General features: G+C 48.1%; 1 protein-coding gene and 1 long non-coding RNA gene across 3 annotated transcripts; both read left to right on the top strand.

The window, feature by feature from the left end:
- Nucleotides 1-705: 705 nt before the first annotated feature.
- On the top strand, nucleotides 706-3404 carry LOC127931406 (uncharacterized). 2 transcript variants are annotated; one of them, XR_008141005.1, is made up of 6 exons: nucleotides 706-872; nucleotides 1237-1415; nucleotides 1881-1939; nucleotides 1999-2707; nucleotides 3053-3170; nucleotides 3230-3404. It is a non-coding gene; the product is annotated as an uncharacterized LOC127931406 (long non-coding RNA). The 2 variants fall into 2 exon arrangements; XR_008141006.1 differs by having other exon boundaries at nucleotides 3053-3404.
- Nucleotides 3405-3795: 391 nt separating this feature from the next.
- Nucleotides 3796-18684, top strand: LOC118387063 (uncharacterized). The gene is made up of 14 exons (XM_052523958.1): nucleotides 3796-3823; nucleotides 6144-6183; nucleotides 6304-6545; nucleotides 6731-6967; nucleotides 7173-7500; nucleotides 7702-8025; nucleotides 8111-9000; nucleotides 9134-9228; nucleotides 9332-9371; nucleotides 13476-13646; nucleotides 13852-13963; nucleotides 14117-14260; nucleotides 14908-15060; nucleotides 15292-18684. The coding sequence occupies exons 2-14, from the start codon at nucleotides 6147-6149 to the stop codon at nucleotides 16965-16967; spliced, it is 4449 nt and encodes a 1482-aa protein (XP_052379918.1). The 5' UTR covers nucleotides 3796-3823; nucleotides 6144-6146; the 3' UTR covers nucleotides 16968-18684.
- Nucleotides 18685-22630: the final 3946 nt, after the last annotated feature.

Raw genomic sequence — 22630 nt, 5'->3', positions numbered from 1 at the left:
TATAGATAGGACTGCGTTTTTATTATTAGCATCTCGTCGTGTCTATTTAAATATTGAGGAATATTTCACTTTCTCTGGTCATAGGAACAACATGAATTTGTGTATGAGACAGATGCCGTGAGACTCGATCATCAGGTGGAAGACGGTATCACCTCTGTCTGGTCAGTCTCACTGGAGGAAAGAGGAGAGCAGGGACTGTGAGGTGGACCCTCTGTCTGGTCAGTCTCACTGGAGGAAAAAGGAGAGCAGGGACTGTGAGGTGGACCCTCTGTCTGGTCAGTCCCACTGGAGGAAAGAGGAGAGCAGGGACTGTGAGAGGTGGTCCATCTGTCTGGTCAGTCTCACTGGAGGAAAAAGGAGAGCAGGGACTGTGAGGTGGACCCTCTGTCTGGTCAGTCTCACTGGAGGAAAGAGGAGAGCAGGGACTGTGAGAGGTGGACCCTCTGTCTGGTCAGTCTCACTGGAGGAAAAAGGAGAGCAGGGACTGTGAGGTGGACCCCCTGTCTGGTCAGTCTCACTGGAGGAAAAAGGAGAGCAGGGACTGTGAGGTGGACCCCCTGTCTGGTCAGTCTCACTGGAGGAAAGAGGAGAGCAGGGAGGTGGTCCCTCTGTCTGGAGAGAGCAGGGGTGAGAGGTGGTCCCTCTGTCTGGTCAGTCTCACTGGAGGAAAGAGTAGGGAGCAGGGACTGTGAGAGGACTGGTCCCTCTGTCTGGTCAGTCTCACTGGAGGAAAGAGGAGAGCAGGGACTGTGAGAGGTGGTCCATCTGTCTGGTCAGTCTCACTGGAGGAAAGAGGAGTGCAGGGACTGTGAGAGGTGGTCCCTCTGTCTGGTCAGTCTCACTGGAGGAAAGAGGAGAGCAGGGACTGTGAGGTGGACCCTCTGTCTGGTCAGTCTCACTGGAGGAAAGAGGACCCTCTGTCTGGTCAGCAGGGACTGTGAGAGTCCCTCTGTGGACTGGAGGAAAGAGGAGAGCCTCTGTCTGGTCAGTCTCACTGGAGGAAAGAGGAGAGCAGGGACTGTGAGAGGTGGTCCCTCTGTCTGGTCAGTCTCACTGGAGGAAAGAGGAGAGCAGGGACTGTGAGAGGTGGACCCTCTGTCTGGTCAGTCTCACTGGAGGAAAAGGAGAGCAGGGACTGTGAGAGGGACTGTGGAGGTGGTCCCTCTGTCTGGTCAGTCTCACTGGAGGAGAGGTGGTCCCTCTGTCTGGGACTGGAGGAAAGAGGAGTGCAGGGAGAGGTGGACCCTCTGTCTGGTCAGTCTCACTGGAGGAAAGAGGAGAGCAGGGACTGTGAGAGGTGGACCCTCTGTCTGGTCAGTCTCACTGGAGGAAAGAGGAGTGCAGGGACTGTGAGAGGTGGACCCTCTGTCTCGTCAGTCTCACTGGAGGAAAGAGGAGAGCAGGGACTGTGAGAGGTGGACCCTCTGTCTGGTCAGTCTCACTGGAGGAGTGCAGGGACTGTGAGAGGTGGTCCCTCTGTCTGGTCAGTCTCACTGGAGGAAAGAGGAGAGCAGGGACTGTGAGAGGTGGACCCTCTGTCTGGTCAGTCTCACTGGAGGAAAGAGGAGTGCAGGGACTGTGAGAGGTGGACCCTCTGTCTGGTCAGTCTCACTGGAGGAAAGAGGAGAGCAGGGACTGTGAGAGGTGGACCCTCTGTCTGGTCAGTCTCACTGGAGGAAAAAGGAGAGCAGGGACTGTGAGAGGTGGACCCTCTGTCTGGTCAGTCTCACTGGAGGAAAGAGGAGAGCAGGGACTGTGAGAGGTGGACCCTCTGTCTGGTCAGTCTCACTGGAGGAAAGAGGAGAGCAGGGACTGTGAGAGGTGGACCCTCTGTCTGGTCAGTCTCACTGGAGGAAAGAGGAGAGCAGGGACTGTGAGAGGTGGTCCCTCTGTCTGGTCAGTCTCACTGGAGGAAAGAGGAGAGCAGGGACTGTGAGAGGTGGTCCCTCTGTCTGGTCAGTCTCACTGGAGGAAAGAGGAGAGTAGGGACTGTGAGAGGTGGTCCCTCTGTCTGGTCAGTCTCACTGGAGGAAAGAGGAGAGCAGGGACTGTGAGAGGTGGTCCATCTGTCTGGTCAGTCTCACTGGAGGAAAGAGGAGTGCAGGGACTGTGAGAGGTGGTCCCTCTGTCTGGTCAGTCTCACTGGAGGAAAGAGGAGAGCAGGGACTGTGAGAGGTGGACCCTCTGTCTGGTCAGTCTCACTGGAGGAAAGAGGAGTGCAGGGACTGTGAGAGGTGGTCCCTCTGTCTGGTCAGTCTCACTGGAGGAAAGAGGAGAGCAGGGACTGTGAGAGGTGGTCCCTCTGTCTGGTCAGTCTCACTGGAGGAAAGAGGAGTGCAGGGACTGTGAGAGGTGGTCCCTCTGTCTGGTCAGTCTCACTGGAGGAAAGAGGAGAGCAGGGACTGTGAGAGGTGGACCCTCTGTCTGGTCAGTCTCACTGGAGGAAAGAGGAGTGCAGGGACTGTGAGAGGTGGACCCTCTGTCTCGTCAGTCTCACTGGAGGAAAGAGGAGAGCAGGGACTGTGAGAGGTGGGACCCTCTGTCTGGTCAGTCTCACTGGAGGAAAAAGGAGAGCAGGGACTGTGAGAGGTGGACCCTCTGTCTGGTCAGTCTCACTGGAGGAAAGAGGAGAGTAGGGACTGTGAGAGGTGGTCCCTCTGTCTGGTCAGTCTCACTGGAGGAAAGAGGAGAGCAGGGACTGTGAGAGGTGGTCCATCTGTCTGGTCAGTCTCACTGGAGGAAAGGGGAGTGCAGGGACTGTGAGAGGTGGACCCTCTGTCTGGTCAGTCTCACTGGAGGAAAGAGGAGAGCAGGGACTGTGAGAGGTGGACCCTCTGTCTGGTCAGTCTCACTGGAGGAAAAAGGAGAGCAGGGACTGTGAGAGGTGGTCCCTCTGTCTGGTCAGTCTCACTGGAGGAAAGAGGAGAGCAGGGACTGTGAGAGGTGGTCCCTCTGTCTCACTGGAGGAAAGAGGAGAGTAGGGACTGTGAGAGGTGGTCCCTCTGTCTGGTCAGTCTCACTGGAGGAAAGAGGAGAGCAGGGACTGTGAGAGGTGGTCCATCTGTCTGGTCAGTCTCACTGGAGGAAAGAGGAGTGCAGGGACTGTGAGAGGTGGTCCCTCTGTCTGGTCAGTCTCACTGGAGGAAAGAGGAGAGCAGGGACTGTGAGAGGTGGTCCCTCTGTCTGGTCAGTCTCACTGGAGGAAAGAGGAGAGCAGGGACTGTGAGAGGTGGACCCTCTGTCTGGTCAGTCTCACTGGAGGAAAGAGGAGAGCAGGGACTGTGAGAGGTGGACCCTCTGTCTGGTCAGTCTCACTGGAGGAAAGAGGAGAGCAGGGACTGTGAGAGGTGGACCCTCTGTCTGTCTGGTCAGTCTCACTGGAGGAAAAAGGAGAGCAGGGACTGTGAGAGGTGGACCCTCTGTCTGGTCAGTCTCACTGGAGGAAAAGGAGCAGGGACCCTCTGTCTGGTCAGGAGAGCAGGGACTGTGAGGTGGACCCTCTGTCTGGTCAGTCTCACTGGAGGAGAGCAGGGACTGTGAGAGGTGGTCCCTCTGTCTGGTCAGTCTCACTGGAGGAAAAAGGAGGAGAGCAGGGACTGTGAGAGGGGTGAGAGGTGGTCCCTCTGTCTGGTCAGTCTCACTGGAGGAAAAGGAGAGCAGGGACTGTCTCACTGGAGGAAAAAGGAGAGGGGTGGACCCTCTGTCTGGTCAGTCTCACTGGAGGAAAAAGGAGAGCAGGGACTGTGAGGTGGACCCTCTGTCTGGTCAGTCTCACTGGAGGAAAGAGGAGAGCAGGGACTGTGAGAGGTGGACCCTCTGTCTGGTCTGTCTCACTGGAGGAAAGAGGAGAGCAGGGACTGTGAGAGGTGGTCCCTCTGTCTGGTCAGTCTCACTGGAGGAAAGAGGAGAGTAGGGACTGTGAGAGGTGGTCCCTCTGTCTGGTCAGTCTCACTGGAGGAAAGAGGAGTGCCGGGACTGTGGGTGGTCCTCTGTCTGGTCAGTCTCACTGGAGGAAAGGAGAGCAGGGACTGTGAGAGGTGGTCCCTCTGTCTGGTCAGTCTCACTGGAGGAAAGAGGAGAGCAGGGACTGTGAGAGGTGGACCCTCTGTCTGGTCAGTCTCACTGGAGGAAAGAGGAGAGCAGGGACTGTGAGAGGTGGACCCTCTGTCTGGTCAGTCTCACTGGAGGAAAAAAGGAGAGCAGGGACTGTGAGAGGTGGGACCCTCTGTCTGGTCAGTCTGGTCAGTCTCACTGGAAAAAGGAGAGCAGGGACTGTGAGAGGTGGACCCTCTGTCTGGTCAGTCTCACTGGAAAAGGAGAGCAGGGACTGTGAGAGGTGGACCCTCTGTCTGGTCAGTCTCACTGGAGGACCCTCTGTCTGGTCAGTCTCACTGGAGGAGAGCAGGGACTGTGAGAGGTGGACCCTCTGTCTGGTCAGTCTCACTGGAGGAAAGAGGAGAGTAGGGACTGTGAGAGGTGGTCCCTCTGTCTGGTCAGTCTCACTGGAGGAAAGAGGAGAGCAGGGACTGTGAGAGGTGGTCCATCTGTCTGGTCAGTCTCACTGGAGGAAAGAGGAGTGCAGGGACTGTGAGAGGAGGAGTCTCACTGGAGGAAAGAGGAGAGCAGGGACTGTGAGAGGTGGTCCCTCTGTCTGGTCAGTCTCACTGGAGGGACTGTGAGAGGTGGAAAGAGGAGAGCAGGGACTGTGAGAGGTGGACCCTCTGTCTGGTCAGTCTCACTGGAGGAAAAAGGAGAGCAGGGACTGTGAGAGGTGGTCCCTCTGTCTGGTCAGTCTCACTGGAGGAAAGAGGAGAGCAGGGACTGTGAGAGGTGGTCCCTCTGTCTGGTCAGTCTCACTGGAGGAAAGGAGAGCAGGGACTGTGAGAGGTGGTCCATCTGTCTGGTCAGTCTCACTGGAGGAAAGAGGAGTGCAGGGACTGTGAGAGGTGGTCCCTCTGTCTGGTCAGTCTCACTGGAGGGAAAAGGAGAGCAGGGACTGTGAGAGGTGGTCCCTCTGTCTGGTCAGTCTCACTGTAGGAAAAAGGAGAGAAAGGACTGTGAGAGGTGGACCCTCTGTCTGGTCAGTATCACTGGAGGAAAAAGGAGAGCAGGGACTGTGAGAGGTGGACCCTCTGTCTGGCCAGTCTCACTGGAGGAAAAAGGAGAGCAGGGACTGTGAGGTGGACCCTCTGTCTGGTCAGTCTCACTGGAGGAAAAAGGAGAGCAGGGACTGTGAGAGGTGGACCCTCTGTCTGGTCAGTCTCACTGGAGGAAAAAGGAGAGCAGGGACTGTGAGAGGTGGTCCATCTGTCTGGTCAGTCTCACTGGAGGAAAAAGGAGAGCAGGGACTGTGAGAGGTGGACCCTCTGTCTGGTCAGTCTCACTGGAGGAAAAAGGAGAGCAGGGACTGTGAGAGGTGGACCCTCTGTCTGGTCAGTCTCACTGGAGGAAAAAGGAGAGCAGGGACTGTGAGAGGTGGACCCTCTGTCTGGTCAGTCTCACTGGAGGAAAAAGGAGAGCAGGGACTGTGAGAGGTGGTCCATCTGTCTGGTCAGTCTCACTGGAGGAAAAAGGGTAGCAGGGACTGTGAGAGGTGGACCCTCTGTCTGGTCAGTCTCACTGGAGGAAAAAGGGTAGCAGGGACTGTGAGAGGTGGACCCTCTGTCTGGTCAGTCTCACTGGAGGAAAAAGGAGAGCAGGGACTGTGAGAGGTGGACCCTCTGTCTGGTCAGTCTCACTGGAGGAAAGAGGAGAGCAGGGACTGTGAGAGGTGGACCCTCTGTCTGGTCAGTCTCACTGGAGGAAAGAGGAGAGCAGGGACTGTGAGAGGTGGACCCTCTGTCTGGTCAGTCTCACTGGAGGAAAGAGGAGAGCAGGGACTGTGAGAGGTGGTCCATCTGTCTGGTCAGTCTCACTGGAGGAAAAAGGAGAGCAGGGACTGTGAGAGGTGGACCCTCTGCTGATCTCTCTCTCTACCTCCACTGAGACTGACCATCAGATGCAGGTACCATCAGTCCAGTAAAATAAAAGACAAACATTTTTCAATGGCTATGGAAGAGGAGTAACCAAGCTAGTCTATCTTGGTGATGTAAGACTGAGTCCCTCTCAGTTAATGTAATTTATAAATGTTCTTGTCTTTGCAGAAAATGATCGCTGCCATCCTCTCACCTCCAAATAAATCAGGTAAGATGGAACACAGAATCACTGCTCACCACAGTTCTTAAGAGGCTGTTCAAGATGTTATGTTTTAATCTGTTTACCCCTAAACCCTTAACCTGTGACATCTGACCTTTCCCCCTGTAGTAGTACGAGTGAAAAGTCCCTCCACCCAGGCCAAGAAGCCTAAAGTTCCTGAGCCCACTAGGCAGCTGGAGATCCAGTCAGAGTGTAACTGGGACCAGCACCGGAAACTGGTCCTGGGTGTTCTGTGCCGACGCATGACCCAGAACCGTCTGTCCGAACCCTTCAACATTGGCCCCTACCACGTCCGCCTGCTCTCAAACACACACAAACGCAAGGCTGAGAGCACCATCATCATATTCAAGGTAGGGGGGATAATGACATGCCATTTCTGTTCCTGTCTTAAAGAAGGAGTTATTTGGACCAACTCATGCTGTCATACATAATGTTCAGAATTGCTCCATGTTTCAGATTTAAAATGCATAACTTGATCAGTGACAAATGAATGCTCATGAGTGTGATTTATTATCATCCACTTCCTTACTTCAAGGTCTGCATCAGTAAGGCTGAAGACGGTGATACCGATGATAGTGATGAATCTGATAGTGAAGTCACAGACAACAGTAGTGACGACAGTGATGAAGACGAGGAGGAAGAGGGCATCCCTAAGCCTGAGGGGCCGGAGATGCAGGTTGGAGTGACTCCCTTCCTGACAGGAGTAGTGCCAGCAGGCAGACTGAAAGCCAGGAAGAAACAACCAACCTGCCCTGCTGTAGGACTAATCCAGGTGGGTTTATTAGGTTCACTTTACCACCAAGTGTAGTTTGTAATGTTTGTTTTTTTATATTGAGGAGCTCTGAGTTATTTCTAATTGAACAATTATGCCTAGATTTAGTGAAAATCTCTATCCTCCACAGGGAACCTGTTCTTTATGTTAATCTGTTCTGCCTATATTTCCATTCTTTCTCTTCTTTCTTCTTCTTCCTCCCCAGGTGAACGGTAAATCCTACTCCCAGGCCAGATTGCTGCTGGGGCAGATGGGAGCTCTGCACCCGGCCAATCGGCTGGCTGCGTTCGTCACCGGCAGGTTGCGCTCTGTAGCCAAGGCCCCTCAGAAGGCCCCTCAGAAGGCCCCTCAGAAGGCCCCTCAGAAGGCCCCTCAAAAGCCTCTAAACTGCTTCCCCAGGGCGAAGAAAACATCTGTGGGTGCTGGGCACTTGAAGACCGCAGTCACTGCTGTTGCTCCTCAAGGCAGTAGTAGCGTTACAGCTATGGCTAAGAAAGGAGCTTTGGCCCAGAAAGTATTCCAGACACCAGCAGGTAAGATCCTTTCACTGCTCCTCAATAAAGGCTTGAAGTAGAAGTTATCAACTTAACCTTTACATTTTGTTGTACTGTATTAGTTATGATGTAATTAGACAGTTGAGTAACCGAAGCCTGATGGTTCAAGGATGGTGATAGTTCTGTATTCTCTCAGAAAAGGCCTCTCTTTCTTACACTGTCACTGCGGTCTGTTTCCAGGGAAGAACAGGCCTCCTCCGTACAGACCACCATGGTCCCTAGGTGTCACCAAATTTAAAGGCAAAACTTCCACCAGTCAAAGCACCACAAACCCTAAAGACCCAGTCGGCTCTCCCCTGCTCCTGGTACCCATGGCCCCTCCTGCCGCAGGCACCTCCCAAGGCTCGCCTCCTGTATCGCCCCCTGCTGGAAAGATGCTACTACAGACAGTCTCCTCCTCCCAGGGCTGTAAAATGTATCGTCAGCCCAACGGACAGTTGATCAAGCTGGTACCTCTGAATCGTATGCGTCACATAAAGGCCAAGAATCAAGACAAGCTCACTCGTGAGTTCATGTACTGATGAATGTACACACGCACATGCACAACCACATCCTCAACACCCTCTAATGTCTTGTGTTGTCCCAACAGGTTTTGCTACCAAGCTGTCCACTCCCAAGACATTCCCACCTCCCCCCCCTCTCACCTCCATCCACCCCCCTCCCCACGCTCCCCTCATCAAATTCATCATGGGCCAGTTGGGTGCCATCACCCCATCCCAGACCTCATCCTCTTCCTCCCCCTTGTCTCTCACTGTCTCCTCCTCCCTGAAGACCCCCAGCTTCCTGGGCCAGACTGGGACCTACTCCTTCAGGATCTGTCCTCCGACTGCAGGGGACCAGGGCTCTAGGGGTCCAGGCCAGGGCACCGTGGGAGGCTCAGCTGGAGTGTCCCTGCCTGGGGGCTTCACCCTCATCCAGCTCCCTAAGCCTGGAGGTACTGGAGGAGGTGCTCCCAGGCTACCTGAACTAATCAGAAGCACAGCTGTGGGTTCTGCTGGACCTGGAGAGGTAAAGGCACAGAAGAACCCAAGAGGAACCTCTTCTTCCTCTCCCTTGCCTCTGGCATTGACACCAGTTAAAACCGAAGACCACTCCTACACCCCAGGATTAAATACCAATACATCTGACTCCAGATCAGCTCTAGCCCAGAAAAAGCAGAGTTTGACTCAGTCAAAGGACCTTAAATCTGACCGTAGATCAGCCAAAGCCAACATCTCTTGTCCCGTGGAGCCCAATGAGCTGACCTGTGATGAGAAGATGCTGTCGGACGAGAGTGATGCAGAGAGAGGGGAGGTGGGGGAGGGCTCGGGACTATGGAGCCCAGAATCATGGAAGAAAGACACTGAGTTCAGTCGGTTTACCACTCTAAGAATGCATGAGAACGGACATCCTGATTTTAAGGTTGAGGACTCTGATTCGGACAACTCCTCGGACGACTCCTCGGATGACTCGGATTCCGATAGTGATGAATATGCCAACGTAAGCGAGCTTGATTTTTGATGGTTTAATTTTAGTAATTTTTGTATTCTGTGTGTAAACGTTCACTGCAGTTGCACAAGGTTGGGTTGTGGTGTAGTGTTTTGTAAAGCCAGATTGTTGTCTCTCACCCCAGGAGGACGAGGAGGAAGCAGTGGACATTGAGACGGTGGAGGAGAGGAGACAGGGAATCACCATCGCTCAGATGAGGGCCGCTGTCAAACACACACAGTAAGACTGGAGTGTGTGTGTGTGTAGGCTATTTAGCTGTATGATTTTGTATGACTGTCTCAAGGAAGCTGGGGTTAATAAAATTAATATTTTGTCCTAACAGAAAAACTAGTCAGGATGGGGAAACGGCACCAAAAGAAAAGGTAAGACGTCTCCCATCTGTCCATTATAACTGCAGAGCAACATCTTGTTTTGTAGTGTTCTTAGGCCCTCTTACGGAGCTGTCTAGTTAAGGTCTTAGCTCTCATGTATTGCAAAAAACATAGTTTAAAAGGGAATGAAAGCACTAGGCTTTAGAACACCAGCTAACTGGAATTGTAAATTGGCATTGTTGCATAACTGGCAGGATTTTCCTAAAATGGCTGAATCCCAAAACTGTCTGAAAGACCATGAACACTGCGTGCGTTAATGAGCAAAATTGACTGGTTTCCAACCATAAATGAAAACATCACAGCGACGGTGGCTGAATGTCTCGGGCGGAAGTTGGTTGGAGTTGTCAACAAAGCAGCATGACAGAAAATATGATGCCAAGTTTTCGAACTACTGATAGTTTCTTTAAGATATGTAATGCGATCTGTGCATTTTTTCAAATCAAATTTTATTGGTCACATACACATGGTTAGCAGATGTTAATGCAAGTGTAGAGAAATTCTTGTGCTTCTACTTCCGACCATGCAGTAATATCTAACAAGTAATCTAACAAGTGGCATTGTTTAAAGTGAATAGTGATACATTTATTACATCAATTTCCATTATTAAAGTGGCTGGAGTTGAGTCAGTGTGTTGGCAGCAGCCACTCAATGTTAGTGATGGCTGTTTAACAGTCTGATGGCCTTGAGATAGAAGCTGTTTTTCAGTCTCCCGGGTCCCCACTTTGATGCACCTGCAGTGGCTCGGGTGGTTGTTGTCCTTGATGATCTTTATGGCCTTCCTGTGACATCGGGTGGTGTAGGTGTCCCGGATGGCAGGTAGTTTTCCCCCGGTGATGCGTTGTGCAGACCTCACTACCCTCTGGAGAGCCTTACGGTTGTGGGCGGAGCAGTTGCTGTTTAACGGCATAAATACACCTGTTTCACTTTTGCATGTTGAAAACCAAATGACCAGTGCTGCACATGCTGCCACTGTTTTGAAGAGATTAGATTATACTATTTAGAACGAGTAGCCAGCTCACAAAAGAATGTCAATGTCAAAGATTTTACTGAGTTACAGTTCATATAAGGAAATCAGTCAATTGAAATACACTGCTCAAAAAAATAAAGGAAACACTTAAACAACACAATGTAACTCCAAGTCAATCACACTTCTGTGAAATCAAACTGTCCACTTAGGAAGCAACACCGATTGACAATGAATGTCACATGCTGTTGTGCAAATGGAATAGACAACAGGTGGAAATTATAGGCAATTAGCAAGACACCCCCAATAAAGGAGTGGTTCTGCAGGTGGTGACCACAGACCACTTCTCAGTTCCTATGTTTCCTGGCTGATGTTTTGGTCACTTTTGAATGCTGGCGGTGCATTCACTCTAGTGGTAGCATGAGACGGAGTCTACAACCCACACAAGTGGCTCAGGTAGTGCAGCTCATCCAGGATGGCACATCAATGCGAGCTGTGGCAAGAAGGTTTGCTGTGTCTGTCAGCGTAGTGTCCAGAGCATGGAGGCGCTACCAGGTGACAGGCCAGTACATCAGGAGACGTGGAGGAGGCCGTAGGAGGGCAACAACCCAGCAGCAGGACCGCTACCTCTGCCTTTGTGCAAGGAGGAGCAGGAGGAGCACTGCCAGAGCCCTGCAAAATTACCTCCAGCAGGCCACAAATGTGCATGTGTCTGCTCAAACGGTCAGAAACAGACTCCATGAGGGTGGTATGAGGGCCCGATGTCCACAGGTGGGGGTTGTGCTTACAGCCCAACACCGTGCAGGACATTTGGCATTAGCCAGAGAACACCAAGATTGGCAAATTCGCCACTGGCGCTCTTTGCAGATGAAAGCAGGTTCACACTGAGCACATGTGACAGACATGACAGTCTGGAGACGCCGTGGAGAACGTTCTGCTGCCTGCAACATCCTCCAGCATGACCGGTTTGGTGGTGGGTCAGTCATGGTGTGGGGTGGCATTTCTTTGGGGGGCCGCACAGCCCTCCATGTGCTCGCCAGAGGTAGCCTGACTGCCATTAGGTACCGAGATGAGATCCTCAGACCCCTTGTGAGACCATATGCTGGTGCGGTTGGCCATGGATTCCTCCTAATGCAAGACCATGCGAGACCTCATGTGGCTGGAGTGTGTCAGCAGTTCCTGCAAGAGGAAGGCATTGATGCTATGGACTGGCCCGCCCGTTCCCCAGACCTGAATCCAATTGAGCACATCTGGGACATCATGTCTCGCTCCATCCACCAACGCCACGTTGCACCACAGACTGTCCAGGAGTCCATCTAATCAGGAGCATGCCCAGGCGGTGTAGGGAGGTCATACAGGCACCTGGAGGCCACACACACTACTGAGCCTCATTTGGACTTGTTTTAAGGACATTACATCAAAGTTGGATCAGCCTGTAGTGTGGTTTTCCACTTTCATTTTGAGTGTGACTCCAAATCCAGACCTCCGTGGGTTGATAAATGTAATTTCCATTGATAATTTTTGTGATTTTGTTGTCAGCACATTCAACTATGTAAAGAAAAAAGTATTTAATAAGAATATTTCATTCATTCAGATCTAGGATGTGTTATTTTAGTGTTTCCTTTATTTTTTGGAGCAGTGTATATTCATTAGGCCCTAATCTATGGATTTCACATGAACAGGAATACAGATATGCATCTGTTGGTCACAGAACTTTTTTGTTGTTAAAGTAGGGGCGTGGATCAGAAAACCAGTCAGTATCTGGTGTGACCACCATTTGCCTCATGCAGCATAACACATCTCCTTCACATAGTTGATCAGGCTGTTGATTGTGGCCTGTAGAATGTTGTCCCACTCCTCTTCAATGGCTGTGCGAAGTTGCTGGATATTGGCGGGAACTGGAATAACCTGTCGGTCCAGAGCATCCCAAACATGCTCAATGGGTGACATATCTGAGTATGCAGGCTATGGAAGAACTGGGGATATTCTCAGCTTCCAGTAATTGTGTACAGATGTAGACATGGGACCATGCATTATCATGTTGAAACATGAGGTGATGGTGGTGGATGAATGGCACGACAATGGGCTTCTGGATCTCATCACAGTATCTCTGTGCATTCAAATTGCCATCAATAAAATGCAGATGTGTTCGTTGTCCGTAGCTTATGCCTGCCCATACTATAACCTCACCGCCACCATGGGGCACTGTTCACAACGTTGACACCAGCAAACCGCTCGCCCACACGACACCATACACGCTTTCAGCCTGGTATTGTTGAAAAGGGGATGAATCCGTGAAGAACACACTTCTCCAGCGTGCCAGTGGCCATTGCAGGTAAGCATTTGCCCACTGAAGTCAGTTACAACGCCAAACTACAGGTCAAGACCCTGGTGAGCATCCCTGAGACGGTTTCTGAAAGTTTGTGCAGAAATTCTTCATTTGTGCAAACCCAGTTTCATCAGCTGTCCGGGTTGCTGGTCTCAGACAATCCCACAGGTGACAAAGCCGAATGTGGAGGTCCTGGGCTGGCGTGGTTACAAATTGTCAATATGATAATTTTATTTTGTACAGTTACATCAAAACGACAAGACAAGATAGGAGCTAAATCAACTAGCTTGCTACCTTGCTTCATTCTAGCTGACTGTCTACTTGGCTTGTTGGCAAGTCACATACTCATTAATTGGGGAAAAATACTCTAAAATTTACAAATTATCACACAGTTTCTTACCTTAATATTGTTGTCCTGATCTCAATGACAAATCTGTCAAAAGTTGTGAGAAACCTTTCAGAGCCAGTGGGGCGAGTCGCCTCCTGGTGGCAACATTCACTTTCAGTCCCATGCCAAAACTCACAATTTGCTCCAATGACGGATTGGCGTCATTCGCTACTATGGCAATTCAAGATGGCGCTACCCATAACTAATAAATGTTGTTCAATATCAAAATCCTAAAAATAGAGGTATATATGTTAAATGCACATGTTTAATATTGGTTTAATCTCTTTTCTTAGTTTTACTTCCTAAAGTGTTTCCATTCCCCTTTAAGAGGTCTAAGAATACCTTGGAATACCCAATAGAATGCTCAATAACTCTCAACCCTTAACCTTTGACTCCTGTTCCCTGAAACATCAGAGGGATATGAGAGAGGAGGAGGGGTCTGGTGAGGGAGGGGGTCGTAAGAACCGCACCCTGACGGAGAGGCTGCGTCGCGGCGAGCACCAGAAGCTCTTCACCAGACTCAAACAGGTGCTGTTCATGGAAGAACTGGACCCCAAGGTCTCCAAGCTACACCTCCTCTCACAGGTATGGGATTGTATGTTATGTGGCTGAGTAACCGGCTATTTGTTATGGTTAATTTTGTGCTGTACTGTGGTAGACACAAGAACTATACGTTATTTTCATATCCTTTTAATAAATAAAGTCAACTTTTTCATGGACACATTTTTTGGAATAGATGGTTAAAAATACAGGTATATAAAAGGGATTTTAACATGTATTATTTCATCAGGCTCTGAAGGAGATTCGTACCCTGTCGGTGGACTCTGAGTCTCTGGAGGAGAAGAAGAGGATGCTGACTGAGATCCAGACTGTCTATGTCAAGGAGATCGCATACATGTCTGGTGCGTCTGACTGTAGCTACTTATCACTTATTTAATCCCTTTCTTACTTAAACATTACTTACTTCACACGGACTTACTTGAGATACTCTTATTATGTGATTGCAAGAAGCATATTCATGTGAACTCTGGTGTGTTTTTTAATTTGTATTGTAGGAAAGCCAGAGGAGCTGATCAAGGCCAAGCTGAAGGAGATCTGGGAGAAGAAACGGACTCTAGCTGCCCAGAGGAGAGCAACTGTCCCCCCTACCTCTAGCCCCACCTCCTCTACTTCCACCCCTAGTCCCAACACCATGACGGGTAATTATAACCTGCTTCTTATGTCTGACAACAGGAGGTATAGCACTAAGCTGGATCAATGAATTAGCCAGTTCACTTAAATAAACATTCAGATACCGCTTTGGATTTGTGACACCTTTTAATAATGATCCTTTTACTGCAGTGGGCTAAATCAGGGTCACACAGAGTGCTTCTTGGTAGTCTTAAATAAATCTACTTTGAAACTAAAGTATACACATCACACACATGGTTATGGTCTTAAAACAAAGAAGACACCTTTAGAGGTTTCATCCCAATATTACACGTTCTATACATCACAGAATACAAAATATAACAAAACCGCTTAACCTAGAAACACCAGATTTTCTGCACGTTTTTTGAAATAATGTTGATTAATAATGTTCCACCCATGAGGCCACTAGAGGGCAATTTGGTCATTTGACTGCAAGAAAGGCTATGAGGTATGGCCATGCCAGACCCCTAGATAGCTAGTGTCTGCATGCTTTTGTACCATCCCTACACCTATGCACCTGATTCACCTTTTTCTGTTTCCCAGTGTCCCAAGGTAGTATGGACTCTTAAGCAGGATCAATGGGTTAGCCAGCTAACTTTGATAAACCATTTAGATACAGCTTTTATTTATAAGTATATTTATCTATATATCCCAGTGTCCCAGGTATCTCAAGCTAGCTCTCTGGGTCAGGCAGGAGCAGCTAGTGGCTCTGTGAAACCAGTGGCTGCTGTTTTACGCACCAAGAGTGGCAAGATTATTCTTCCTGCTTCCATGCTTCCCCCTTCCATGTTTCGTGCTTCCAAACCAGGTGAGTTCATACAGGAACAGGACATCCATATTTGGTCTCACACTCTTGTTTAATTGGTTATGCAAGTTCTATATCTCGATATGAAATATCAACGATGCTGATTTGGAAGAGCGTAATAACTCTTGAGGTTCACTATATGGGTAAAATGTGCCAATCGTTAGACTGGCATTCTGACTAGAATATTTTGTTGTGAGTCTCATTCTAACGGTTGAGTATTTCCTTTATCCACAGCAGGAAGATCGGTCTACACAGTGAAAGTAATGAAGAGACCAACAGTCACCTCCCTCTTAACCCCCACCTCCTCAGCAGCCAAGGAGGTTGTGGAGAAGGAGAGAGCTGCCTCTCCCCCTGAGAAGGACCAGGAGAGAGTGTCTGTGGAGGCTGAGCAGCCCTCCGATAGCCCAGCAGCAGAGAGGCCAGAACTAGGTAAGGAGGAACCACAGGCCCCTGTCTGTAATGGATCCATGGAAGAAGAGACTTCCACAGAGAAGGATAACGGCTCATCTCCCAAAAAGAAGAAGTCACTAATCAATAAAAACTCAATCAAGAGGCTTTCTGGTATGAAGTGTCCCCTTGTGGAGATCGCTCCCCTAAACAGTGCCATCTGGAGGCCGTTGGAGGAACCACAGATGGGGGGTGAGAGTGATGCTGGAGGCTGGGGCCTGTCTCTGACCAAGGGAGAGGCAGCCATACTGGTGAAGGCGCTCTCTGAACACCAGGGCATAGTAGTGGGGCGGAAGGGCAAGGATAGCCCGGTACAACACAATGGAAAGAAGAGCTCTGTGACACTAAAGGGCAAGGATAGCTCAGAACTACAAAAAGAACAGGATAGCACAGTGTCACAGAAAGAAACTGATAGCTTTGTCCCACAAAAAGGAGAGGATAGCTCAGTCACACCAAAGGAAAAGGCAGAGGTTGGCTTGGTGACATCAAAGGAAAAGGATTGTTTGTTGACACAAAAGGGAGAGGGAGGCTCGACAGACAGCTCAGAGGCTCAACTACTGAAGAGAAAACGTGGAAGGCCTCGCTTGGACATCAAAACACCACCAACTGGAGATATCACTACTAACCCTGCGCCGCGGGGTCGGCCCCGTAAAGTATCACGGATTGGGGTGAATATCCCTGTGGTAACGACCGGTGGCAACGACCAGGCCAACGTGACACAAACCGCAGGTAGTGCTTGTAACCCTACCTTAGTCACAAGAATACCCCCAGGTCGAGACACTAATACTGGGGGTGGTGAAATCCAACTAACACCAAGGGAACGTAGCCTAAGCCCTACGAGGCGGGGTAGAAGGCCTAAAGTATCACAGGTTGGGGTTACTACTAACCCTGTGGTTACGACTGGGCCTGGGGGTAGCCCAGCCAGGGTGGCTGGGGGTCGTACCCCTACCCCAGTGACTCAGGCTGGGGGTAGGACTGTGAAGAGTGCTACCGGTAGCCCTGCAACTTGGGGTAGGGCACCAAAGGTGCGGAGAGCTGGAGATAGTTCTAGTCCGGCCAAGGTGACTAAGGATGCGGTTACTAGCCCTGTAACTCGGCCTGGGTTAAACCCGGCGAGATGGACTCGTGCTGGGGGGGGTATCCCTGTGTTAAAGACTGAGAGCAGCCCAACCAAACCTCCACGAGGAGGGGCTGAGGTTACTAGCCCTGTAACTCGGGCTGGGTTAAACCCGGTGAGATGGACTCGTGCTGGGGGGGGTATCCCTGTGGTGAAGACTGAGGGCAGCCCAACCAAACCTCCACGAGGAGGGGCTGAGGTTACTAGCCCTGTCGCGACGACTAAAGGAAGCCCAGGTAAAACGCCACAGGCTGTGGGTCGGCCTGGAACACGACATGTGACTCGCGCTGTATCGGTGAAGGGCCTTGTCAGTGGGAAGAGGACAACAAGGTCTGATAAGGCCTAGTGAAACTGAGACTAAGGCTGCATTTCCACACTGTTTCCATTGGTGCATCTCAATACTGTAGTAGTCTAAAATGGCGTCCACAACTTGTTTTTTCTCCTTCCACTCCGATGATGCTGCATTTCAGCCTAGCTCTAACCAGAGGATCAAGAGAATCGTACTCCTGACAGACGTGCCATTAACTGTCATTTAAAGCTAGAATCCTTAGTTGCTGCATCCATTGATTCTTGAAGAATATAACTTTATAATTAAATTCCTCATGAGCTTAGTTCAACTGTCGTACCTCATCAGAACCCAAAATATAAGCTTGTTTTACTCCAATGTTTGTAAACAAAGCAAATGTAAACAAACACTGTATAGCCTCAACACGGTTAACATTTTTTATGTCTTGGATGGTTAGTCATTGCATCCATAGTTTTTTCTATGAATTTGAGTGGTTACATTTCTCCAGGCCTGTCCCTCAGCTGTTTTTTTGTGTTGTTTTTTTTTACAAAAGCAGAGGTGGGGAATCGCTTTGTTATTGTTTCAATTAAGGATTCAAGTTTTAATTTGTGGAAAGTTGTCCTGAAATCCCATTGAGACCACCGCATGTGCCTGTTCACAAATCCAAAGGACCCTGGACAGTTATGCCTGTGTGAGTTGACCCTCTCTTAGCTTTAGCACTCATCTGCCTTCTCTGGAACACAACAAAGTAGACAATAACTTACACCTAAGGGACAGTCCGTTTTCCCAACATCCTAAATCTTTGAGCAAAACATTAAATTAATGTACTGTATGAATGTACTGCAGGTTTGACTGCCGTTTGAGCCGTTGTACAGGTACATAGGACGTTAGCCCCATATTGGGGTGAATGTGACACGTCATGCATTTTTGATGAAGACTATTGTTATTATGTTCTAGAAAGTTGATTTCTTGTTATTTAATCATCAAACCACTACTTTTTGAAGATTACGGTATAGGGAAGGTCTGTATTTTTTTCTCTCCAGTATCACGGTTTGTTCATGACTTCACTCCCTGTGTCTTTATTAATGTAGGGGTATGTTGTCTTCGATTTAACCTACAAAATAATGGACATGCATGAACATGACAACAAAACAGATCAATTACTTTCTGGCCCAAATAGACATTATCAATAGGCTCTGAAAATCATTCATTTGAGATGTACAGCATTCATGTTTGTTCATGTCAAAAACACTGTAAATGTTCTTTCTATGCCACTGTAAAGACTTTTTGTATTTTAGCTGTGGTTGGTGCGTCCAGTCTTTCAAATACACTCTTGGTTCCCAGGCCTATGAATTTAAAAAAAATCTGAATCAGCACTTTAAATCTTCTGTAACTTCTACACTGTCACAACCATGTTGAATATTTTGGTTTGCCTTATGGATTGCTTCCCCATCTGTTTTTCAATGATTCCTATGTCTGATTTTTGAGGAACTTATGCATAACATGTAAAACAAAACAAAAAAACACAACAAAAAAAACATTATTTGTAGTTGAGACATTTGTATTTCAACCTCGTGTGACTCATCATGACTCAATCTAAGCTATACTGTAATCTATGAAAATAACCTTTTGTAAATGTGTTTTATTTTTTATAAGTCTGTCTTGTTGTATAATGTTCCTCTTTCCTTTTTTGTAAAGAAATGACCGTTTTACTTCAGTCACTCAGATGTGCTGGCAAGATACTGTGGCCTTGAAAATAAATAAACCTGTACATGCATTTCTTTGCTGTGGCAGTTGTCTTAACCTCCATGAAACTCAACCAATTCACAATGTGATGGTGTAGAATATTATAGAAGAATCATAATTTGACTAGTCATTCTAGCTGTAATTGGCAAGTAATTATTGCAGCTATCATAGGAATGAATTATTGTGGTTTTGTTATTGGTTCTAATGGCACAAATCTTAAACTGATGTTTTAAACATCTGTTACACTGGCGAATACGGGTAATGATTGCATTGTAGCACAGATTATCCATTATATTGACCAGGTACTCAAGTGGCTCTAACAATGACAATATCTTTGAAAATAAATCAGTCAGGAGGAGGCAAGATCAGGTGGGACCATTCTAGCCAATTTTTTATTTCACCTTTATTTAACCAGGTAGGCCAGTTGAAAAAAATTCTCATTTACAACTGTGACCTGGCCAAGATAAAGAAAAGCAGTGTGACACAGAGTTACACATGGAATATACAAACGTACAGTCAATAACACAATAGAAAAGTCTACAGTGTGTGCAAATGAAGTAAGATTAGGGAGGTAAGGCAATAAATAAGCCATAGTGGTGAAATAATTACAATTTAGCAAATTAACACTGGAGTGATAGATGTGCAAGTATAGATATTGGGGTGCAAAGGAGCAAAAATATATAAATAATATGGGGATGAGGTAGTTGGATGGGCTATTTACATTACATTTACATTTAAGTCATTTAGCAGACGCTCTTATCCAGAGCGACTTACAAATTGGTGCATTCACCTTATGACATCCAGTGGAACAGCCACTTGACAATAGTGCATCTAAATCTTTTAAGGGGGGTGAGAGGGATTACTTTATCCTATCCTAGGTATTCCTTAAAGAGGTGGGGTTTCTTTCGTGTGTCCGGAAGGTGGTGATTGACTCCGCTGTCCTGGCGTCGTGAGGGAGTTTGTTCCACCATTGGGGGGCCAGAGCAGCGAACAGTTTTGACTGGGCTGAGCGGGAACTGTACTTCCTCAGTGGTAGGGATTTACAGATGGGCTATGTACAGGTGCAATGATCTGTAAGCTGCTCTGATAGCTGATGCTTCAAGTTAGTGAGGGAGATATGAGGCTTCAGTGATTTTTGCAATTCGTTCCAGTCATTGGCAGCAGAAAACTGGAAGGAAAGGCTGCCAAACGAGGAATTGGCTTTGGGGATGACCAGTGAAATATACCTGCTGGAGCACGTGTTACGGGTGGGTGCTGCTATGGTGACCATTGATCTGAGATAAGGCAGGGCTTTACCTAGCAAAGACTTATAGGTGACCTGGAGCCAATAGGTTTGGCGACGAATATGAAGCGAGGGCCAGCCAACGAGAGCATACAGGTCGCAGTGGTGGGTAGTATATGGGGCTTTGGTGACGAAATGGATGGTACTGTGAGTTGCTGAGTAGAGTGTTGGAGGCTATTTTGTAAATGACATCGCCGAAGTCAAGGATCGGTAGAATAGTCAGTTTAGTCCAATTTTGGATTGGAGATGCTTAATGTGAGTGTGGAAGGAGAGTTTGCAGTCTTACCAGACACCTAGATATTTGTAGTTGTCCACATATTCTAAGTCAGAACCATCCAGAGTAGTGATGCTAGGCGGGTGGGCAGCGATCCGTTGAACGCGTTTAGTTTTACTTGCATTTAAGAGCAGTTGGAGGCCACGGAAGGAGAGTTGTATAGCATTGAAGCTCGTCTGGAGGTTAGTTAATTAACACAATGTCCAATGAGAGGTCAGATACGTGTGTGCACAACTTGGGTATAAAGTGTTTTTCTCAAAGTTGTCACGTGTCCTACTTATATCAATACACTCGTAGCAACCGAAGCCAGAGATGGGCAACTGATAGGGATGGGGGCCACAAAAAAACATAATTCATCATGGGGGGCCGCAGTGGGTCTGCGTACCCACACCATGCCCAACTTGTGAACAAAACATTTGAGTTTTAAAGTTAATTTCCTGAACTTCTACACATTTTGCCTTGGGGTGGATAGAGAATGTTGCAATTCTACTTATTTTACATTTTGCTATGGAAAGGAAAGAAAAATGTGCTGTTTTACAGCAAATTTCTTGCAATTCTACACATATTGCCATAAGGTGGAAGAAAATGTTTGCAGTTTTTAATATCATAACTGATGATCAATGGGCCCCAATTCAGTCGGTTTTACTAAAGTTTACATAGCTGGCCGCTAGACTAACTTACCAATCAAACGTTAAAAATAATTGCTGACATGGGCTAACTGAGTGACTGCTGTTGAACAAACAAATGTCGAAATTGCACCATGTTTATTCTAAGTCAACAGTAAATTGAGACCTGAGTGAAATTGGTCCGCAGGCCTACAAAACGGGGTCCCTTCGGTCTCAACGTAGACTTTGATCTGAAGCCATTATTGTGACTTTGCCATTGTAATTGTTTGTAAGCTTGTGTAGTCAAATGAATTTATGATCGTATGCTATCCATTTGTTGTTTGTATGCTGTTCTGTGTATGCCATTTTAATATTTGATAAATAACCAATGATATTAGGCCACTCTTGGCCGTGATTACAGAAACCTGTGTCTTTTGACACTATATAAAACGAGTCATCCCGCAGTGTTTGTGATTATACCCGGAAGAAGACAGCTTGGCTGTCGAAACGTTGGTAATAAAATTTTTGCATCTGAGCTCCTAGAGAGTGTGCGGCTCTCTTTTATTTTCAAGTTTTCTACTCCGCTAGCCAGCACCTCGCCTAAATAGGTGTGCGTTTCTTTTTCTTCTAGAGTCGTCAGGACCTCCAACAGCCGAAGCTAAGTAGTAACATTAACATGATGTCTTCTAATTGCAGTCGCTGTACTCATAATATACAGGAGAACGATCGCCTTACGGCGAGGATAGCTCAGCTTCAGACACAATCTTTAGGCAAGGGTAATTTAAGAGTAGGAAAGGATGAAACAGCGTCTGTGCCACCAGTAAGTACAGATAGTAGTATAAATGACCTCGCACAGTCACCGCCACCGGACAATTTTCTCATGGCTTCTGGAAGGATTCAGCCGACAGAAACTTTCAAATGGTTTTCCTCATTAAGCAGTGAGTCTGAGGCCGAGCCTTCTCTGGACTCTACTCCTCCCGTTACGGGCTCTGAGATGCTGAAGCCTCCCAACATTAGCTCTGACAAATTGAAAACACTAGTCATTGGCGACTTTATTACATGCAGTATTAGACTTAACACGAATCATCCAGCACTCATACAGTCGTGGCCAAAAGTTTTGAGAATGACACAAATATTAATTATCAAAGTCTGCTGCCTCAGTTTCTATGATGGCAATTTGCATATACTCACGAATGTTATGAAGAGTGATCAGATGAATTGCAATTAATTGCAAAGTCCCTCTTTGCCATGCAAATTAACTGAATCCCCCAAAACATTTCCACTGCATTTCAGCCCTGCCACAAAAGGACCGTCTGACATCATGTCAGTGATTCTCTCGTTAACACAGATGTGAGTGTTGATGAGGACACGGCTGGAGATCACTCTGTCATACTGATTGAGTTCGAATAATAGACTGGAAGCTTCAAAAGAAGGGTGGTGCTTGGAATCATTGTTCTTCCACTGTCAACCATGGTTACCTGCAAGGAAACATGTGCCGTCATCATTGCTTTGCACAAAAAGGGCTTCACAGGCAAGGATATTGCTGCCAGTAAGATTTCACCTAAATCAACCATTTATCGGATCATCAAGAACTTCAAGGAGAGCGGTTCAATTGTTGTGAAGAAGGCTTCAGGGCGCTCAAGAAAGTCCAGCAAGCGCCAGGACCGACCATCTCCTAAAGTTGATTCAGCTGCGGAATCGGGGCACCACCAGTACAGAGTTTGGTCAGGAATGGCAGCAGGCAGGTGTGAGTGTATCTGCACACACAGTGAGTAGAAGACTGTTGGAGGATGGCCTGGTGTCAAGAAGGGCAGTA

This window comes from Oncorhynchus keta, chromosome 8, assembly GCF_023373465.1.
Source record: "Oncorhynchus keta strain PuntledgeMale-10-30-2019 chromosome 8, Oket_V2, whole genome shotgun sequence".
NCBI lineage: Eukaryota > Metazoa > Chordata > Actinopteri > Salmoniformes > Salmonidae > Oncorhynchus > Oncorhynchus keta.
This window is presented reverse-complemented; position numbering and strand designations above follow the sequence as displayed.

Excerpts from the sequence above, each read along its gene's own strand:
- LOC118387063 (XM_052523958.1), top strand. The coding sequence starts at position 6,147 with ATGATCGCTGCCATCCTCTCACCTCCAAATAAATCAG. Across the intron at positions 9,001-9,133 it reads ATAGTGATGAATATGCCAAC|GAGGACGAGGAGGAAGCAGT; the intron begins GTAAGCGAGCTT and ends CTCTCACCCCAG. Across the intron at positions 13,647-13,851 it reads AGCTACACCTCCTCTCACAG|GCTCTGAAGGAGATTCGTAC; the intron begins GTATGGGATTGT and ends TTATTTCATCAG.